This window comes from Caretta caretta, chromosome 1 (genome assembly GCF_965140235.1).
Source record: "Caretta caretta isolate rCarCar2 chromosome 1, rCarCar1.hap1, whole genome shotgun sequence".
In the NCBI taxonomy this organism is placed as follows: Eukaryota; Metazoa; Chordata; order Testudines; family Cheloniidae; genus Caretta; species Caretta caretta.
In genome coordinates this window covers 25,023,568-25,044,986 of record NC_134206.1, presented here as the reverse complement: position 1 = coordinate 25,044,986, position 21,419 = coordinate 25,023,568, and the positions used below count along the sequence as shown (strand labels likewise).

Sequence of the window (21,419 nt, the reverse complement as noted above, 5' to 3'; positions counted from 1 at the left end):
TGCATATATACCCCTGCCAGCCCCACCCCCTCCAGTTCCTTCTTACCATCCGTGGTGGCATTGGAACAATCTCTCTCTCTCTCTCTCTCGTAGAAGAGCAGTCCCTTAGCCTTAGAGTAGCTGTTATCAGTTCGTTTACTTACAGATTGTGGACACTTAAGTCACTAGGTGCTTGGAGGCCTCCAGCACCTGCCCCGGGCCACGGAGCATGCCGCAGGCCCATGGCTTCAAGGCTTGCGCCACATGCCGCAAACCTATGCCAGTTAGTGACCCCCATGACTCGTGTCTACATTGCCTGGGGGACGGACATCAAACTGAACGGTGTAGGATTTGCAAGGCGTTTAAGCCAAGGACAAGGAAAGAAAGAGACTTTCGCCTAAAGCAGCTGTTGATGGAGGCCTCATTGCAGCCACCGGGCCCGGAGCACCCGACGCAGGCTTAGGTTTCCTCGGTGCATAGTGCCCCGGAGCCGTCGAGAGACCCGGCACCGGCTAAGCACCGTAAACTGTCGGCCCCGGAGCGCCAGGCTAGGCCCCAGCACCGCTTGTCCTCCCCAGTGCGGCCCCAGGCGCAGCCTAAAGGAAAGCGTGGTCGTTCCCAGGGCCCCGAGCGCCGACACAGGCAGTCCCGGCAGCACAAGCCCCACCAAGCCCAGACCTAAGTGAGCTCAGTGCGGTCGATGGGCTCCAGGGCATAACGGATCAGCCCTCTACGCCTGGCACCTTTGAGGCTGCAAAGGACCTCACTGAGCCGGCAGCGGCGAGCCCCCTCCCGTATGGGGAGAACCCTCTGGCACCCATGCCTCGGGAGCCGTCGAGGAGTAAGCCGGCAATGGTGTGCTGCTCGAGGACACCGTCCTGGCCCCGCTCCCAGAGTTGGTCCCGGTCAAGCTCCGACTCTGTGGACTCGCACTTGCCGGTGGCCCAGAAGGAGGTTGCGGCACAGGCAGCGGGTCGATGTGAAGAAGCACCAAAAAAGGGCATGCCGCTCTCTGGCACCGCCCAGAGACTGGCACCGGGAGGAGTTGAGACGGCCCTCGCCAGAGGACTCCCGCAGACTGTCCCGGTCCAGGGAACGCTGGCACTGGTCCGGGTCCCGATGCCAGTCCCGGTCCCGAGGATACCAGTACCGCTCCCGGTCCCGCTCAGCCAGGAGCAGCTCGTTCTCCCGGCGGCGCAGATCATTGGCATCGCCATGGCCTTCGCGATCAGCATCACAGTCCAGCATCGGCTCTGGCCACTATAGCTACCTGCACCGGGGCCCGGACAGCAGGGACCCTCAGGGGAGCTGGCAACCTCAATGGGGGCTGCCAGGCCATTGGCCCTTCTGGACCTCTTGAGCCTATCAGGAGCGCCAAGGGGCCCCATCCAGGGCAAGTTACTCGGTGCAGCGGTCCCGGTCCCCTCACTGACACCAGGCGGTGCCAGAGGTAACAGTATCCCAGGCCTCCAGCATCCCCCCAGCATAGACCAGAGAGTCCAGCACCAAGCTCGTTCACGTCCCATGGACTCTCGCTCGGCCTGAGCCGGCGGCCACTACCACGGAAGATGGGGAGCAGGAGGACCAACCAGAGGGGGTTGAGCAGCAGCTAATCTCCTCATCTTCCCCCAATGAGGCGGTGGTGGGTACAGAGGTGTCCGGTCCTCCGCCGATAAACCATAGAGCCCACCGGGAATTGCTGCGCAGGGTCGCCCAAAATTTGGGGTTGCCGGCCGAGGAGACGGTTGAGCAGGAGGACCCCATGGTGGACATTTTGAGCCCCAAAAGTCCATCCAGAATAGCGCTCCCACTCATTAAGACCATTCAGTCCAACTATAAGACTATATGGCAGACTCCGGGCTCCAGCGCTCCAAGGGCTATAGGAGTGGAGCATAAATACTTGGCCCCGTCTAAGGGCTATGAGTTCCTGTTCTGTCATCCGAGTCCATGCTCCCTAGTGGTTTCAGCAGTAAACGAAGGGGAGCACCATGGACAGCAGGCCCCAGCCCCTAAGGCCAAGGAGGCAAAACGCCTGGACCTTTTTGGCAGAAAGGTGTACTCATCTGGGGTCTTCAGTTGAGGATTGCGAACCAGCAGGCCATCCTCAACAGGCACAATTTCAACTCCTGGGCGGCGGTGGGAAAGTTTAAGGACAACCTTCCACAAGGTTCCCAACAGGAGTTCACTGCCCTGGTGGACGAGGACAAGGCAGTAGCCAAGACCTCTCTCCAGGCCTCCCTAGATTCGGCAGACACGGCAGCTAAGAACAGTCGCATCAGGAGTGGTCAGGCGCTCAGCGTGGCTCCAGGAATCAGGCCTTCCCCCCGAGGTCCAGAATACACTCCAGGACCTCCCCTTCGAAGGGTCCGGGCTCTTTTCGGACCAGACAGATGCAAGGCTGCATAGCCTCAAGGACTCGCGAGCTATGCTCAAGTCGCTGGGTATGCACACCCCGGCGACCCAGAGGAAGCCCTTTAAGCCGCAGCGTCCCCCTCAACACCAGTACCAGCCTCGCCATAGGCATGAGCCTTACCATAGGCGAGACAGGGATAACAGGCGATGGCGCAACAATAATAACAATAATGCACCAGGCCAGAACCAAGGCCAGCACAAACCCCAGCCGGGCACTAAGCCAGGCTTTTGAAGGTGCGCTCGAGGACAGCGTACCAGACCAGTCACCAGATTCATCCCTTTATTTCCTGGACCACCTGTTCCGTTTCTCCCGTGCGTGGTCCACCATTACGTCAGACCATTGGGTCTTACACACGGTGCGGAAAGGGTACTCGCTGCAGTTTGCCTCTCTCCCCCTCCCCACCCTACCCCCCGCCTTCCCCGTCCCTCTTCAGGGACCCCTCTCACAAGCATCTCCTAGAGAAGGAAGTCCGCTCGCTGCTAGAGGCGGGGGCGGTAGAGGCGGTGCCACACGGCCTAAGGGGAAAGGGGTTCTACTCCCAGTACTTCCTCACCCCCAAGGCCAAAGGGGGCCTTTTCCCCATCCTAGACCTGGTCAAAGTTCCTGGTCAAAGCCCGGTTCTGCATGGTCTCTCTGGGCACCATCATCCCTTCCCTGGATCCGGGGGACTGGTACGCCGCCCTCAACATGAAGGACGCGTACTTTCATATTGCCATCTTCCCAGCACATCGGCGGTTCCTACGCTTCACCGTGGGCCAAGAACATTACCAGTTTGCGGTTCTCCCGTTCGGTCTATCCGCGGCCCCAAGGGTGTTCACGAAGTGCATGGCGGTGGTGGCGGCCTTCTTACGGAGGCTGAGAATCCGGGTGTACTCGTACCTCGACGACTAGTCCTGGCGGGCCGATCCGAAGCGGAGGTGCGGGGCCATGTGGAGGTGGCCCTGAGATTGTTCCACGAGCTGGGGCTCCTGGTCAACGTCCCCAAGTCCACGCTCGTACCCACGCAGAGGGTGGAATTCATGGGGCAGTCCTGGACGCGATGCAGGCCAGGGCAAACTTTCTGGTATCCCGATTCCAGGCTATCCAACAAGCGGTGGCCTCCCTGCACCAGTTTCCAATGACAACAGCCAGGTGTGCAGGGACAGGGCAGCGGTGATCCTCATTGCCCCAGCCTGGGCCCGCCAGCACTGGTACACATCACTCCTATAACTGTCGGTGGAGGCCCCGGTAGTCCTGCCATCCAGGGTTCTCGGGGGCTCGGTGTTTTCCCACCCAATGGTGGGATGGTTCCTTAAAGGGTTGGAGAGGGTGTTCCCGTCCTCCCGCCCCCCCCCCCAGTCCCTCCATGGAACCTTAACCTGGTCCTTTCTAAACTCATGGGACCCCCTTTCGAGTCCCTCGCTACCTGTTCTCTCCTCCACCTTTCCCTGGAAGGTGGCATTTCTGGTTGCCATTACCTCGGCCAGAAGTTGTGTTCGAACTGAGGGCCCTCACCTCTGAGCCACCGTATACAGTATTTCACAAGGACAAGATGCAGCTCCGGCTGCACCCCAAGTTCCTCCCTAAGCTGGTCTCCCAATTCCATTTGGGCCAGGGCATTTGTCTGCCGGTGTTCTTCCCGAAACCCCATACGGACCCGAGTCACCACAGCTTGCACACCCTGGATGTGCGTTGAGTGCTGGCATTCTATTTGGAGCGCACCAAGCCCTTTCGCAAATCCGTGCAGCTGTTTGTGGCTGTGGCCGAGAGGATAAAAGGCTTCCCAGTGTCGGCGCAGCGGATTTCGTCTTGGATTACAAGCTGCATCCAGGCGTGCTATGAGCTCGCAGGTGTTCCGGCCCCGGCGGTCATGGCCCACTTGACCAGGGCGCTTGCGACTTCCACGGCGTTCCTGGCGCAGGTCCCGATCCAGGAGATCTGCAGAGCAGCCACCTGCTCGGTGCACTTCACAACCCACTATGCGGTGAACCAGCAGGCCAGAGAGGACGCGGCAGTTGGCAGAGCGCTCCTCCGAGCAGTTGTTCCGTGACTCCTACCCTCCTCCAGAGGTAAGCTTGTAATTCACCTAATGTGGAATGGACGTAAACAAGCACTCGAAGAAGAAAAAACGGTTACTTAGTTTCTCGTAACTGTTGTTCTTTGAGATGTGTTGTTCACGTCCATTCCACCACCCACCCTCCTACCCCTCTGTCGGAGTCGCCGGCAAGAAGGAACTGGAGGGGGTCGGGCCGGCGGGGGTATATATGCACGGCGCAGTGGCGCCACTCGGGGGGCCCGCTGGCCCGAGGGGAGCCGCTAAGGGAAAAAGTTTCCGACGCTCATGCACACGGCATGCGCACACCCAGTGTGGAATGGACGTGAACAACACATCCCGAAGAACAACAGTTACACGGAAGTAAGTAACCATTTTTTATCTGTCCATATTTCTACCTAATCTGTTTTTTGCCATGCTCATCACTGTGCTGTCTGGGGACCTGCTTTGACTAGCACTGGGATTTCATAAAGGTATTTATGATGTCATTAATAGGATCAGTAATGTAATAGCCCCAAGACTTTAAAAAAGAAATCTAGCCAGGTTATAGAAGGATCAGTTGCTAATTTGAGAAGATTCAACCAGGTAAAGAGGGGAGATTGGCAGTACTTCTGATATTGTTGCACCTTTGTTTTGTGCAATGGCAAAAGCAATTATGGAGGTATAATGAGAGGCATATATGAGGGTAAATGAAACACTAAACATTATAAATGGTGAATTCTGGGGTATGGAGAGAAATTATAGAACTTTACTGAAAATGATGAAGTTAAACATTTAATATGTTGGTTTCATTTTGCATGCAATTGCACTAAAAATCAATCACATCAAACTAATAGTTTTCACAGTCTCTTTTAATATTAAGGTTGCATTCATAAATGGTTTCTAAATGATTAATAAATGATGAATAGCTGCTATAAGCATGTCAGAGAGATGCATAGTAGGGGTCATATGCACTTCACTAGAAGATGTTATAGATGTTTACAACCTATGGTTATAAGCTACCTGTTGACTGGGGATTTAATAACTATAACAACTGAGTAACCATTAAAATAGCTAGGAATTATCTAATAACACTTTATAAACTATTTTTTAAATGGGACCTCAGTATAAAGTCTGACCAGTTTGGGGTAGAATGTTTGTTCTGGGACAAATAAGGTAACCTTTTTTCCTAAATCATTGTCATATGAATAATATATTTAGCTGAACACCCAGATGCTGCCTATATGGGATATTCTGGGACTATTGGGGCTCAATTCTCCACTACCTTTACACCTGAGCCCATCAAAATGGTGATGTTTTATGCTTGCTTTGCACAAGTGTAAATAGCTACAGCAAGTGTAATGCAATGGAGAAACAGAGTCCTAGCTCTTTTTTGTGTAAGTCCATCTATTCTGATACTTAGTACTTCTGGTTTCAGAGTAGCAGCTGTGTTAGTCTGTATCTGCAAAAAGAACAGGAGTACTTGTGGCACCTTAGAGATTAACAAATTTATTTGAGCATAAGCTCACGAAAGCTTATGCTCAAATAAATTTATTCGTCTCTAATCTCTAAGGTGCCACAAGTACTCCTTTTCTTAGTACTTCTGGTTAAAACTGCATCAAATCCTTACTATATTAATAAAAAGATAACCTTGATTTATGTGAAATTGTTCAACACATTTTATAGAGTTGTCTATAATTCTTCTAATGACTGGGGCTGGGATTTTCAAAGTTGCCTCTGAGAATTAGAGGTAACATTTTTAAAAATGCCAAAATCCCATTTCAGAAGTGATTTAGTGGCTTAGGCACGTACGTTCCATTGACTTTTGATGAGACTTAGCTTCTCAGTGCTTCAGTGACTTTTGAAAATGAGACTTAGGCTCCCAATCACATAGGTACTTTTGAAAATGTTACCCTAAGTGAAGACTTCCTATTGAAATTCCCTTTTTATTTTATTTTTTAAAATGGAAATGCTAGAGGTATCACGCCCTGTTGCCATTCTTGATCATTCAGTCATCCTTTTATAGTCTGTTACTGTGTCATTTGTGCTAATTTATGCCTCTTCCAGGGCATGAGCAGGATGTGCAATATCACCCATATGTTCCCTGGAGTCATTATGCCCATGTAAAGTATAATGGGACACGAGGGGAAGGTTGCAGGGGAGTGGATCTTGCTACACTTACGAAAATGTGGAGTAGGCAGTTTAGCCATCTCAGCCATGCCTGATGTTCAGGAAGCAGGCCTCCTCTGGGACTGCTAGCCTACTGGGCAATGCAAGGCAATGCTTCTTGCTTTCCCCAGCACAACCAGCCAAGTTGTTACGGTCTTCACTGTAGCAAGGGCAGCCATAGTTTGGCCCTCTCTGTCCACATCATTGAGAAATGTGCCATCACATGTAATCATGCAGAGTCTCTAGAGATTCGGTATACCTAGGTTTTTGTGCAGTCTTGACCTAGGTTCCTCTCTATAGCCTCCACCACACGCACTTTCCCAGGGAAAGCTTTCATCTTCTGAGTCCCAGAAATAATATTTAACTTAAATTGTTTCTGTATCAGCTTTAAATTCATTGCACCCTTTGTATTGTATTGTATTGTAATGTGTTTGTTGAAAAGTATTTCTGCTTTTTCTGCAGACTATACATAGACGGTCCTTTCGGGAGCCCCTCTGAAGAATCCTTGAATTATGAAGTTAGCCTCTGTGTGGCTGGAGGCATTGGAGTAACTCCATTCGCATCAATACTCAACACGCTGCTGTATGTGAGCCTACCCTATTTAAATTCATTTTCCCAGAGTTACTTCCATGTTGCATATTGTAAATGTTTCCAGCATGTGCATACCTCCTGTTCATGGAACACTACCCTCCTGTGGAGAGAGGAATAGGGAGGAGGATTGAGATCTGCCATTGAAAATCCCAAATCCATTCATGCTGGCTGTTCATGCCCAATGAATGCTGAAAGTGCAATGCTGAAAAAGTACCTTAGGTGGCACAGTGGTACCTAAAGGCCTTATAGACAGAGTTTCCCATCCAGCGACCCGTGAAAACTGAGTTTGAGCTCTGCCAAGTCCATGGGGATATTTGTTTACAATTCCAACCTTTTAATTGGAAAACTCCCCAGTCTGTGTTCGGGCAAGGGACAGAGATAACAGGGGTGCTGAGAGTCAGGACTGAGATGCATTTCCTCGCGTGGGGAAGCTTGAGCAGTATCAGTGTGGTGTATATTTGGCTTCAGTCAAAGCTCTTTGCCTATCATTTTCAAGAACGCTTAAGCTAAGTGTTTTACAGGAACTCAGAGGAGTCAGGCATTCAACTCCCATTGAATTTAAATGGCACTTGGGCACCTAACTCTCTTAAGCCCCTTTGAAAATCCTAACCTTAATTGCCTCTTTTAAAATTATTATTATTGTTAATTTAAAACATTTTAAAATCCAGTAAGACACAATTTTCAGTGGCTCTCTGTGAGTCACCAGGGCTGTCAAAATTCTCCCAATCCCACTCTTACACAACGGTGAATCTTCATTATTATTTTTATTAGGTGTACCTAGTAGCCCCAGGCTCGGGCCAGTGCCCCAGTGTGCTAGTCACTGCACAAACAGAGCAAAGACTGTCCCTGGCCCAAAGAGCTTACAGTTGAAATAAGCTTACAAAGTGTTTTACAATTCACACACGACACACTTGTTCAGAGATCAGCTGGTAGCTGGAGTAAAATTAAAACCTTTTAAAGCCTGATTTTAAGAGATGCTGAGCTCACTCAGCTCCCCTCAATCTCAGTTGGAGTCATGGGTGCGCAGCGCTTCTGAAAATCAGGCTCTTATGTGGCAGCTCCTGGTGCCTTTGTGCAGCCCTCAAAGAACCTAACAGGTTCCCTACACATTTTCATCTCTGAAAGTCCATTGTTCATCTTGGAGCAGGGGACTGGACTAGTTGACCGCTTGAGGTCATGCTCTTTTGAACGGGGAGTACCATTTTCTGAAGCGCATTTTCGTTTCTGCCAAAAGACTGGAGTCCCAGTGGATATCCTGACCATTTTCTCCAGGACGGATTATCCCTGACAGTGCTGAGAAAAAACGTCACATATCATAACTATGGGCCAGCGGTAGGTAATGAGACGGCTGTCTCTGTCAGCATATTATTGGAGGCAGTGAGAGGCTTGTACAGACGTTTCCACAGCAGCTTAGTGTCCAGTGAATGTTTTCAATACCAGATAAATAGGATGATTCCAGACAGTGCATGGCGTAGCCCAGCATTACAGTGAACCTTGCGTGTCATGCACTGCAATATTATGCAATAATAACAGCAAGCGATGTTTTGCTGTTCATATGTAAGGATATCAGCAATACAGAGCACTTGTCCACTGGAGAGGCTGACTGTTGTTTTTTGTCTCTTCATAAAAATTGAGATTGGCGGGGTGAAAACGGTAACTCTTGTGTCCAAACTTGAAGGGGTAGGAAGGCAAAGCCCTTTTTGTTAAGGACATGCAGCTGTGGAGGATATCGGGGTGTCCTTCAGGACGAGGATGCAGTCTTTTGTTTTGTGTTTGGTTTTGTTTATTTTGATATTTTCTGAGCAGCTGGGGTCTCCCAGCCTAGATATATCCCACTCAGGTATCTAATAAATGTTGCCTATTTATTATAAATCATGATTGTTTTTTTAAAGAGAGTCAGAAGCTTTTTGGCATAGGTCAGGTGTCTATACATTAATGATTAATTACAAGTAGTAATATTCAGTAACGTGCATATCAGCGGACGTGGCATGTCGTACACACATCTTTAGCTGTGGAACAATACTGCACATTTATCATGTCACAGCTTACTGGAGGGAAACCCAACATTGTATGTTTGACATGCCATTCACTTCACGTGCATGCATGATGCATGCCACAAAACACGACAGATCAACCTCACATTGATTCAACTTAGCTCATTCCCACTGGCCTGTGTTTGCTCAAGTCAAAAGTCTGAATTGATAAAAGGCGGTCCCCAGTGAATCCTCTTGTATATCTTTCAGTTCATTTATGCTGAGACACGTTTATTTTCTTTTATCATTTCAGAATGATGCGCTGGAGTAAATGAATACAGTTTATTGCTTACATACTGTACACAAGATACTGTATTTGTGATCTCACCCCATATGATCAGACCATTACCTTGGTTCTGGTTTCTCCCAGCACAAATGATACGCCAAATAGGGAGAAATAACATTTGTCTGCAGGACAGCATTGTACATGCAGCAGCTGGTGTCAGGACATTAAGGATGCTACACTCCCACTACAGACACGCAAGGCATGAAGCCCAGGGCAGCCAGCACCTCTCTGCAGGGTATAGATAGTTCACACAAGGGGTCAGAGTCCCCACACCCTGTGTGCCATGGAGTATTTGCTCCACAGCTCCTCTGCAGGCCTGCAGTGGAGGGTTTAGGCATATGGAAAGGGACGGTGGCATGTCCATCAGTTACACAGATGCATTAGCAAAATGGCCCAGATGTTAGGGTTGGCGGGTGCCCGGTTTTCGACCAGAAAATCCAGTTGAAAAGGGGACTTGGCAGTGTCTGGTAAGATGTACAGACGGGACACCAAAAGTTTGGTTACCACAGGCAAGGCAGGGAGGCACCAGGTCATCAGACTGTGCCAGCCCCTGCTCAGCCAGGACTGCCTCCTACCTGCATCTCCTGGGCAGACAGGCAGGCTCCGCATCAGGCTGCAGCTCTAGAGCAGAGGGAGCCCAGCTTGGGCGGGCGTGGGGAGCTGGAGAGGATCCAGCTGTGAGGAAAGGAGAGGGAGGAGAGCAGCAGGGGGCAAAAGGATTAGGGCAGGGCCTGGAGGAAGAGGTGGGGCAGGGATGGGGCCTTAGGGGAATGAGGCGGGGCAGGGGGGTCCAGTTATCAGCAATTAGAAAGTTGGTATATGGGACCATAGTAGCTACTGTAAGTCAAGTTGTGCAGTAGGAGACGTGGAGCAGCTATGCAATTATCCCACACCTTGCCCCCGGCCATGACGTTTGGCCTAATAAGCATATATACTGCTGAATTTTTGGAAGTCCAGAATGCAGCTGTGATGGTCCCAAGTGGGTCTTTACAATCTGTAAATAGTTTTAAGGGGAAGGATTTTGTCCCCTAAATGGCTAAATTACAGGTAAGTAACAATAACATAAAACCAGCCATGGCTGATCTGAGAAAAAATCATGCAGACTTTTTTAAAAAATCTGTTAATCAGTGGATCTTTTTTCATGTTTATTTTCTAGCCCGGTTCATTGTGATCGTCCCTCTTTTACTAAAATCATGTTTTGTCTCCATCGCCATTAGGAAACCTGGCACAAGTGTCATGTTTTCTAAACTAAATGCCAAACGTTGTCCATGAACATGCTCTATCCGCTGAAGCTCTTTGGGGACTATACCTTTGCCTAGCACAATGGGGCTCTGACCTTGTTTAGGCCTCTGTGCACTACCACAATATAAATATGAAGTAATAATTGAAATAATCTGATGCTTGCATGCACCTGAATGCAGAATTCACCCCTAACTTTACTTTGGAGTTGCATTCTGTGAAGTTTGCATTCATCAGCATCACCTCCTCTGGGAAGAAATGAGTTTGTGAACTCTGCCTTATAATTGCAATAAAGAATCCACACTATCTTTTTGAAATGCAGAGGCAGCTTTGCTTTTAGATAACTTAGATATCTTGGTTATGATGTATGAATCAACATTCTTACCTTAAGACATATATGCATTCAGTGTGCAGTTTATACTGTTCGGCTGTAAAGACAGTATCCGTATAGCATGTTGTTCTGTGTTATGGGTTCAGTATTTAAGTCCATCATTTTAGACTGATTTGGGCATTTCAGTATGATGGGGGGAAAACTAACTTCACTTAATGGAAATGGAAATTAACATTTGCACAATTAATATAAAGTGTCTTAATTAGCATTAATTAATTCCCCAAACACATCATTTTCATTTTATAGTGATAACTGGCAATGCTACAAGCTCAGAAGACTTTACTTTATTTGGGTGTGCAGGGAAATCCAGTCTTTTCGCTGGTTTGCAGATTTGCTGTGTATGCTGCATAACAAGGTAAAGGGGACGATGACAGAGGGCTGGTTTTAAAGGGATACTGACAATAAACACATCTGTTTGAATATTTAGATTAGTAACAAAAGTGTTTCCATTAAACATGACTAGAGAAGGCTGGGATTTCAGATGGACCAAACTAAGTTATGTGATTGTGCAGCAAAATGGCAGATGAAATTTGTTGTTGATGTACATGGAAGGACTGGTTCAAAGTGTCATGTGAGACAAAACAGGGGTGAAATCCTGCCCCCCACCGAAGTCAATGGAAGTTTTGCCATTTCCTTCAGTGGAGCCAGGATTTTACTTACTGTTTTTTCTAAAACAGTCAAGGATGTTGGGACAGGCCCTGAAATCGGGGTTATGTGACCTTTCTTCAGGGATGCACAGTCTCCTTGCATGGTCAAGAAGTTTGCTAGAAGGGAAAAGAACATGCATCTAAGGAGTCTGGGTGCATCCTTTCCTTTGAAGAAAAGTAAAACCCCAGCTCATCTGGTGAGCGGACTGAACGAGGTGGGTCGGTGAGTTTATGGAAATTGGAAGTCAACTCTAATTGTCAAAACAGAGATCAGGTGGATTTTAAAACTATTTTAAAGTCTTTTTAGGAGAATTTGTTCATGTATCCTGGGATGTAAAGAAGCTTCTGGGTAAAAGAAAGATATGTAAATGTGTCATTTTCATTAAAGTGTCCACTGTATCTGCTGTGAAGATCAAGCTTAATCAGGGTACTGAACAAGAGCAACCGCATTCTTATATAAGAAGAGGCGTATTAATTCACTTGATGTTTTTCTGGTCTTCCCAGCTTTGGCAGGAAAACCGCCCAGACTACATAAACATCCAGCTGTACCTTAGTCAAACAGATGGGATACAGGTATGTGGCTAAATGCTGTTTGTAAACCTAAGTAGATCTGATGGTGGTAGACAACACAAACTGCCAGTTAAGCATGACATGGAATGATTGCAGATGGTTTAAGCAGGGAATAAAGGCTAATTGTCTCAGTAAGACTGCATCGCAAGTCCAGCCCCACAATACTAGAAGAAAAGTCTGGTAGCATTCAGTTGATTATCCATGGGCAGAGATCCATATCTCCCTTCTCTAGGAAAGAGGTCTTTCCAGGCCAGGCCACAGATTAGACAGTTGGCAGGGCTTTGTGGGAAACTTGCATCATTCCTGGACTGAGAATCAGGCTGGAATAATTCTAGCACCAAACTTTTGAAAGCAAACACGTTGTGAGAAACTGGCTATTTTTAAAAATCCTGATTGGTTTCTTTTTGTTTTGTTTTTGTCTCGAATGTTTGAAGAAGTTAAACTTTTAAAAGTATGCAGCCAGAAAATGTACTGAACTGTTCACAGTAGTCCAGTTTAGAGAGTTGGATTTATTCCCCACTGACTGGAATCTTGTGTAGCCATTTATACATGGGATGCGGTGACCTGGGTGTTAGCGTTTTACATCCACTTTGCACTGATGTAGCACAAATGTAAGGGCCCGCTTCTTCACACTCTAAATGAATGTGAGCTTTGCCGTTAACTTTGATTGGCATAGGATCAAGCCTTAAATTACTACAAAAGGTGAAAGACAGTCAAGAATCAGGTCCATTGGATTTAGCTCTCCTTTCTAGCAGATGAAGACAAGAGAAAATTTATAGTTCTGATGAGAACTACCCCAATATAGAGGGCTTGCTGCTGGGCTTCAGCTAAATAATCTGCTAGCAACAATTCTGAACAATCTTCCGAATATTCAGTGCTAGTTCCAAATAACTGGATGGGATGTCTCTGCTGGCATGGAGATAATCCAATATATTATTAATTAACAGGTAAGAAATGACCAGGTTCAAGGTAGAACATCCAAGATGAAGCTGAATATCACTGAAATGCAGTTTAGAATATTTACTCTTAAATTTTGTGTCCAGTAGCTACTGAATTTGTATTAGAACTCCTTTTCTTTTTTAAAAAAGAAAAGGAGGACTTGTGGCACCTTAGAGACTAACAGATTTATTTGAGCATAAGCTTTCGTGAGCTACAGCTCACTTCATCGGATGCAAGTACTCCTTTTCTTTTGCGAATACAGACTAACACGGCTGCTACTCTGAAACTTTTCTTTTTTATGACTGTTTGGTAGAAAAAGTGGCATCAAGTATAGAAGTGTATACCATGAGGGCTAAATTTTGTCTTTAGTTACACTAGCATAAATCCAGATTTGAACAGTTACTCCAGATAGTTCAAGGGAGCACTGGATGCAAGTCTCCATTGCCCTGCACTCGTGCTGTCGTTGACACCAATCCAAAGTGAGTGTAAAATGCTACCAAACCAGAATAGTGTCGCGTTTTACTCACTCTGCACTGGTGTAAATGAGTGACCCGAGATGCAGGACACAAGAGAATCAAGCCCATTTTTATTTCCAGAAACTGCTTTCGGCCATGGTACAAAAAACAATGTAAAACGGTTCAAGCTTAGAATGTACTTTTGTATTAGTATAATAGATGGTTTAGATCATTCGATTATGGGGTGAACGCAGAAAATCAGATCAGATAAAATTCTTCTCCAGCCACATGTTACATTATATTAGGACAGTAAAACAAGGAGCGGTAATGCAATGCAGTGGAAACAGGTTTGGCTTCATAAAGAGAGGTCAGCTGGGATTTTACCGGGTTAGAATTGCTAAAAGAATCCTGTGCTCACTCCAAGGATGCAGCTTTGGTGCTTGATGCTGCTGAGGCTGTTCAAAGCAACTGGTAAACCATCCTCTAAAGGTTTCCCTTCTCACTTTTTCAGCCCCAGTTAGCTTAGGTGTTACTTGTACCAATAGTAGGTAAAAATACTTCAGACAGAAATGTGATTTTTCTATATGGACAGTGTCCCTTAAAGGGTAGCAGTGAAGGCAAACTAGGGAGTGAGTAATGAGAATATAACTATTGCTCTATGTATGAATTGACAAATTGGTTTAAAAATAATGTGGAGACTAATAACTAGCTATATAAGAAATAGCACACAAGCCTGAAGATGGTTATTCAAAAGGCAAGGAGCTGAGGTATTGATGCATAGAAATGGCTGCAATCTAAGTCACACGGTTTGATACTTAGTTCAGTTTTTATATTTCAGCTATTTGGTAAATCAGCCAGGGCATTTACCAGACCAGTATACAAGCTCTGAATGATGTGTAACAATTTACAAACACACAGCAACTGAATTTATTGTTTCTCACAGAAGATAATTGGTGAAAAATACCAGGTCCTGAACTCGAGGCTTTTGATTGGACGACCTCGTTGGAAACTCCTTTTTGATGAAATAGCCAAGTGTAACAGACAGTAAGTACCACTCTTGATAGGTTTTGCCAGAGTTTGAGAGATGGGGATTGTGTATGTTTAATAAACAGCTATATTTGTATGGAAATTACTTCGGGGTTTATCTTATCATGTAACATTCAAGCTACTGATGTTGATATTATTGAATGTGTTGCAGCTGAGAGATGGGCTGTAAAAAAAAATCTTTCACTTTGAGCAGTCAGAGCCGTTCATCTTCCCCCGCAACTAAACCAGTCAGTGGCCCAGGCAATAAAAATCATATTTCTGTGTTGCTACACAGAGATTGTACATGTTTTAATCCTTTGCTATAATCAGTATCTTGCAACATATGCCAGTTTTCTGCAGTGACTTTTATGATTTACAGTTCGAATAATAGAAATGCTGTATTCTGGCCGTATTCTACTGTGTTATGTCTTTATTCAGAAGATATATTTTCTTTGAGGGCTACAAGTGCTATTTATTGTTTGTTAAGAGCTGACTCTGTAATCAGTACTGTACGAGAAAGAGCTTACGGTCTAGACAAGTCAGATATAGAATAAATGAGACACACATCAAAGTATTGACTCACCTCTTCTGGATTTAATTTAACCCAGTTGTTAAACCAGTCTCTTTGATGCTGGGGTTACTGAGGATTAGATCCTGAGAAGGACTGGGCCCCAGAAAATCTTATTTGATCTCAGTGTGAGCGCTTGGTATGTGATATCTCTTAGGGTCAGGACCTAAGATCTGATCTATACACTGTGGTACTAATCTTGCTATTCCCCCAAAGTAGCAAAGTGCCTAGCACAATGGAGCCATGCTCCCTGTTAGGGAGTTACTGTAATGCAAACCAATATATATGAATACTGCTACTCAGGGACGTGCAGGAGGGGAGGCAGGAACTGGGGCCTAGGTAGAGGTGTATACTTCCTGTGCAATATGGAGAACAGCTCTGCAGGGGCTGAGCTCTGGGCAGTCCTGCTTTTTATGGTGGGGAGAGATAGGGGCATGGCAAAGGAGATGGGGAGAGTGTGAGAGGTAGATCTGCTGCTAGGTTGGTCCTGTAATCACAGCCTCCTGCACAGTTTGGGGAATGTTAACCCTTTAAGTGTCATTCTTATTTCTTTCTTAATCTTTTGTCCATTCTATTTTTCAAAAGACCAAAATAATGGGAGCTTCCATCATTTCTCTTGGGAGACTCTTGCACACCCGAATGCACATCTCTTTCAAGACGTTTTTCATGATTTTTCCTTTCTACATTTCATCTCATCCCTCCTGGTTAGATCCTCAGGTACCACTTTCCCTTACATCTTTGTATCTCTAAGATGCCCATCACCTTGATTTCTAAGCAACATGTCTTGTAGAACCTCAGTAATGCTTCTGCGTCCTTGACTGTGAACACCTTTTACATTATTTGTAGACTCTTATTATGCCCTTCCTCCGCCCATATCACCCCCTTGCTAAGGTCTATAGACTAGCTCTGTAAGGTCACCATCCTGCAGACACTTTAGTTACATGCGCTGTGTAGATAAGGCATCCCATTAACTTTCATAGAACTTACCAGGTGCAAGATCGGGACTTTAACCTTTCACCAAAAGAAAAGGAGTACTTGTGGCACCTTAGAGACTAACCAATTTATTTGAGCATAAGCTTTCATGAGCTACAGCTCACTTCATCGGATGCATACATCTGATGAAGTGAGCTGTAGCTCACGAAAGCTTATGCTCAAATAAATTGGTTAGTCTCTAAGGTGCCACGAGTACTCCTTTTCTTTTTGCGAATACAGACTAACACGGCTGTTACTCTGAAACCTAACCTTTCACCATAACTCAATTTTTCAGCTCGCTGACCTTTTGTTGCTTCTTCTCCTACTTCTTCCCATTTGTCAGTAACTCCCTCCGAATGGCCCTGGTGCAATATGCACACCACTAAATAAGGGCAAGACAAACAATTCCTCTTTTAGCCAAACAAGTCTAGCATTGGCATTCAGGATTCTGGACATGTTTGCAGACACACACGTGGTTGGTTTGCAGTCTTTATTTGGTGACATCCAAAGTATTTCCCAGTTTTTATTTTACATTTCTAGTAAAAAAGAACAGGTTAGATAAACACCAGTCAGGGATAGTCTAGATAATATTTAGACGTGTCTAAGTACGGGGACTGGACTAGATGACCCATTGAGTTCCCTTCCCCTCCTGTGATTCTGTGGCTCTGGCTATGGTTACTAAAAGCCCTATGTAAACAAACATGCAACTAGGGATGCTCTCATCAGTTCAGCCATACCATTGGTTTTGGTTGCTTGACTCCCAGATAGGAAAGCTCATGTCTAAGTTTCTGAGGTCTGCTAGAATGTAATAGTTCTCCGCACAGTTAACAGATTAATTCAATCCAGCATCAGGTTCAGATTCTTTCAGTTCAACTAAGAGGAGCAAAAGTGCACCATCTACTGTTGATATTTTATACCACATCTACAGTATTTGCATTGGGACAGTTCAGAGCGTATGTTATGCATCCAGTTTTCAGGATTTTCGTGCAAACTATTTGGGGAAAGGGTGGTACCCTTTTTTGTGATTCATTTATCTTCAGGATAAAAATGCGCTATATACTTCTGAGATATTATCATAGCTTTTACATTTTGCTGGGTCCAAATGGCAATATGCTTCTTACATAAAGCTGAGAATGAGCTAGACAGAAGAAATTAAAACATGTAGGGAAAGAAGGTATGTAAAGATAAGGCACATTTTCTCCATGCTATAAAAGAGAATCATCTATAAGGAATGTAACGCATGGTTTGGAATCAGAAAATCCCGAGTCCTCGTTCTGGCTCTTATTATATTGCAAGTCACCTCACCTCTCTCTCAATGACTCCATGTGTAAAATGGGAATAATAATGCTCACCCGCCTACTTGCCTCAGAGGGGTGTTGTATGGATTGATGAATTAGTATTTGCATAACACTTTGAAAGTATAAAGTTCTATAGCAGTGCTAAGTATTACTGTTAAGGATGGTCTGGTGGATAGGGCATTGACTTGACTGGGACTTAAGAGCCCTGGATTCAATTTCTGGCTCAGCCACAGACTTCCTGTGTGACCTTGGGCAAGTCACTTAACCTCTCTTTGACGCAGTTTCCTGTTGTAAAATGCTTCCTACTCATGGAAGTGCTGTCAGTATAAAAATCTGTTAGTGATTGTGAGGGGCCGAGATACTATGGTGATTACGGTTATGTAAGTACGTAGAGTGAGTTTAATTAAGTACCTCGCTGTACTTAATTAAACTAATGGATACAAATGTTTAATAACATTAAGGCTTTCAATTAAATACACAATAAGATAAAAATTCAGATTCAAGGCTTACTTGCCCTTCTCCTCATCCACAAAAGCACATACTGTCTGGTCTTCAAAAGTGTTCAACACCAACAGATCCTGTTGAAGACAGCGGTCAATAATTTGCTCAATGCATCCAAAAATCAGGCCACTTATTTTTCTCCCCTTGTCAATAGTGCAACACTGGACCATTATGACAATGGAATTCAGTGTAAATACACAACAGTGCAGGAGGGTGGGGGGTGCAGAATGTGTATGGAAAGATTGTAAACCATGTGGGATCATAGAATTAAAAATGGTATTGTAACACATCTGGACAAGGCCATCATTTTGGTTGCACACGCAATGTTTTTGATGACATTTCCTGACTTTTGCAATGCTAATGTTCGCTTCCCTTCATTGTATAAAGTCAGTGTCATCTGTTATTCAGGTGGCCGAATTATGGATTTAACTGGCTAACTTTAGATACCTAAGTTTGAAAGTGTGGGCCAAAGACTTTATATGATACATTTTCTTCTTTCAAAGACACATTTTTCCATAAGTTTGTCAGTACCCTTAGACTATACTTTTTTTTTTTCTGTCTAGCAGCGCAGACTTCCTTCAGTGCAGTTTAGGGGATAATGCAGTTAATTGTGACGTGAACTTAACTGCACACTAAAATAGATTATATGTACCAGTAAGCTGCCACTGTCATTCTCTGCAATATACGTAGGCCTTAATTTTCAAAAGTGGCCACTGATTTTGAGTGCCTCAGTTTTTGGATGCTGAAACTGAGACACTTAGAACAAAACTGCCATTGACTTCAGTCGGAATTTACTCTACATAAGAATTGAGTAAGGACTCTGGGATCTGGATTTGATCCAACTACATTAACAATCGTGTGCCTTTTGAATAATGAATTCCTAACATAGAACACGGATTATCGTTAATATTCACATCATCTGGCCGAATGGTTCCTTGGCGCTGCTATGGTGTGCACTAGTATTGTGGATAAATGGTAATGGGTGTAACTGTACATTCTAGGTCTTCAGTAATGAATGTATAATAAGAACCCGCATCTCTGCATGTGCTTCTTAAAAATTGGTAAATGCTCATTTCAGCTTTTTCTTTTTCATTTTAAATAATCATAGAATCATACAAATGTAAGGCTGGAAGGGACCCTGGGAAGTCATCTAGTCCAGCCCTCTGCACTGAGACAGGACCAAGTAAACCTAGACTGCCTCTGACAGGTGTTGGTCAAACTTGTTCTTAAAAACCTCCCATGATGGAGATGCCACAACCTCCCTTTGAGGCCTAGTCCAAAATTTAACTACCATTAGAGTTAGCAAGTTTTCCCTAATGGCTAACCTAAATCTCCCTTGCTGCAGATTAAGCCCATTACTTCTTGTTCTACCTTCAATGGACATGGAGAACAATTTATTACCCTCCTCTTTAGACGATCCCTTAACATATTTGAAGACTGTTATCAGGAAACCTTTTATCATTTTTGGTGCTCTCCTCTGGACTCTTCACTTTGTCTACGTATTTCCTAAAGAGTGGTTGCCAGAACTGGATGCAGAACTCAAACTGAGGCGTCGCCAGAGCTAAATAGAGTGGGGCCGTTACCTCCCCTGTCTTACATATAACACTCCTGTTAATACACCCCAGAATTTTATTAACCTTTTTCGCAGCTGCATCAAATTGTTGAGTCATGTTCAATTTCTGAGCTGCTATAACCCCCAAATCCTTTTCAACAGTACTACCATCTAGCCAGTTGTTTTCCATTTGTGCATCTGATTTTTCCGTGCTACATGAAGTACTTTGCTTTGTTGAATTCAGACAAATTCTCCAATTTGTCAAGGTCATTTAGAATTCTATTCCTGTCCTGCAAAGTGCTTGCAACCGTCCCAGGTAGGTGTCATCTGCAAATTTTATAAGCATACTCTGTTCTCTGTTGTCCCAGTAATTAATGAAAATATTGAATAGTACTGGACTCAGGACTGACCTCCTCTGCAGGACCCCACTAGATATGCCCTCTAAGTTAGACAGCAAATCACTGATAATTCCTCTTTGAGGAGGTCTTTCAACCAGTGGTGCATCCACTTTATAATAATTTCATCTAGACTATATTGCTCTAATTTGCTTAAGAGAATATCATGTGGGACTGTGTCAAAAGCCTTATTAAAATCAAGATATACCACAGCTACTGCTTCCTCTTAACCACCTGGCCAGTAACCCTGTCAAAGAAGGAAATTAGGTTGGTTTGGCAGGTGCTTTCAGATTGATTGTTTATTAATTTGTTGCAGTATCTTTCCAAGTATCAAAGCTAGGCTGACTGGTATATAATTTCCCACATACTCTGTTCCCCTTTTTAAAGTTGTGTACTATGTTTTCCCTTCTCCAGTCTTCTTGGACTTCATCCGTCCTCCATGAGTTCTCAAAGATCATTGCTAACGGTTCCGAGATTGCTTCAGCTAGTTCCTTAAATTTCCTAGGATGAATTTCATCAGGCCCAGCAAATTGCGGGAAGTGATTATTCCCCTCTATTCGGCACTGGTGAGGCCACACCTGGAGCATTGCGTCCAGTTTTGGTCCCCCCACTACAGAAGGGATGTGGACAGGTTGGAGAGAGTCCAGTGGAGGGCACCGAAAATGATTAGGGGGCTGGGGCTCATGACTTAAGACGGGAGGCTGAGGGAACTGAGGTTATTTAGTCTGCAGAAGAGAAGAGTGAGTGAGGGGGATTTGATAGCAGCCTTCAATTACCTGAAGTGGGGTTCCAAAGGGGATGGAGCTCGGCTGTTCTCAGTGGTAGTAGATGACAGAACAAGAAGCAATGGTCTCAAGTTGCAGTGGGGGAGCTCTAGGTTGGATATTAGGAAACACTGTTTCACTAGGAGGGTGGTGAAGCACTGGAATGCGTTACCTAGGGAGGTGGTGGACTCTCCATCTTTAGAGGTTTTTAAGGCCCGTCTTGACAAAGCCCTGGCTGGGATGATTTAGTTGGGGATTGGTCCTGCTTTGAGCAGGGGCTTGGACTAGATGACCTCCTGAGGTCCCTTCCAACCCTAATCTTCTATGATTGTGTGATGGCGGGAGGGCAGAATTTCAATCTGAATGTTTCAATCAAGAACATTCTAGCAATAGAGGCATTCTGCTGCTGCTAGAAGTAATGCATGATCTGGTAGTGCTTCCTTTTAATTTGCGTATTGAATCATCATAGACTTGATTGTGATCTCACGGTGGTATAAATGAAAAATTACACTAATGAAGTCATTGAAGTGACACAAATTTGTAAGAGTGACGGTGATTAATCAGTGGGAGTGGTGGATTCTTGATCTCTTGATGTCTTCAGATCAAGACAGGATGCCTTT

General features: G+C 45.2%; 1 protein-coding gene across 3 annotated transcripts in view; it reads left to right on the top strand.

Moving 5' to 3' along the window:
• Positions 1-21,419, top strand: part of NOX4 (NADPH oxidase 4) — a 173,598-nt gene that overhangs the window by 137,852 nt on the left and 14,327 nt on the right. For all 3 annotated transcript variants that reach the window (XM_075126592.1, XM_075126595.1, XM_048841953.2), the window contains 4 exons: positions 7,035-7,154; positions 11,359-11,467; positions 12,264-12,332; positions 14,667-14,767. In XM_075126592.1, coding sequence (XP_074982693.1) covers positions 7,035-7,154; positions 11,359-11,467; positions 12,264-12,332; positions 14,667-14,767 — 399 coding nt within the window. The remainder of the gene's footprint in view (positions 1-7,034; positions 7,155-11,358; positions 11,468-12,263; positions 12,333-14,666; positions 14,768-21,419) is intronic.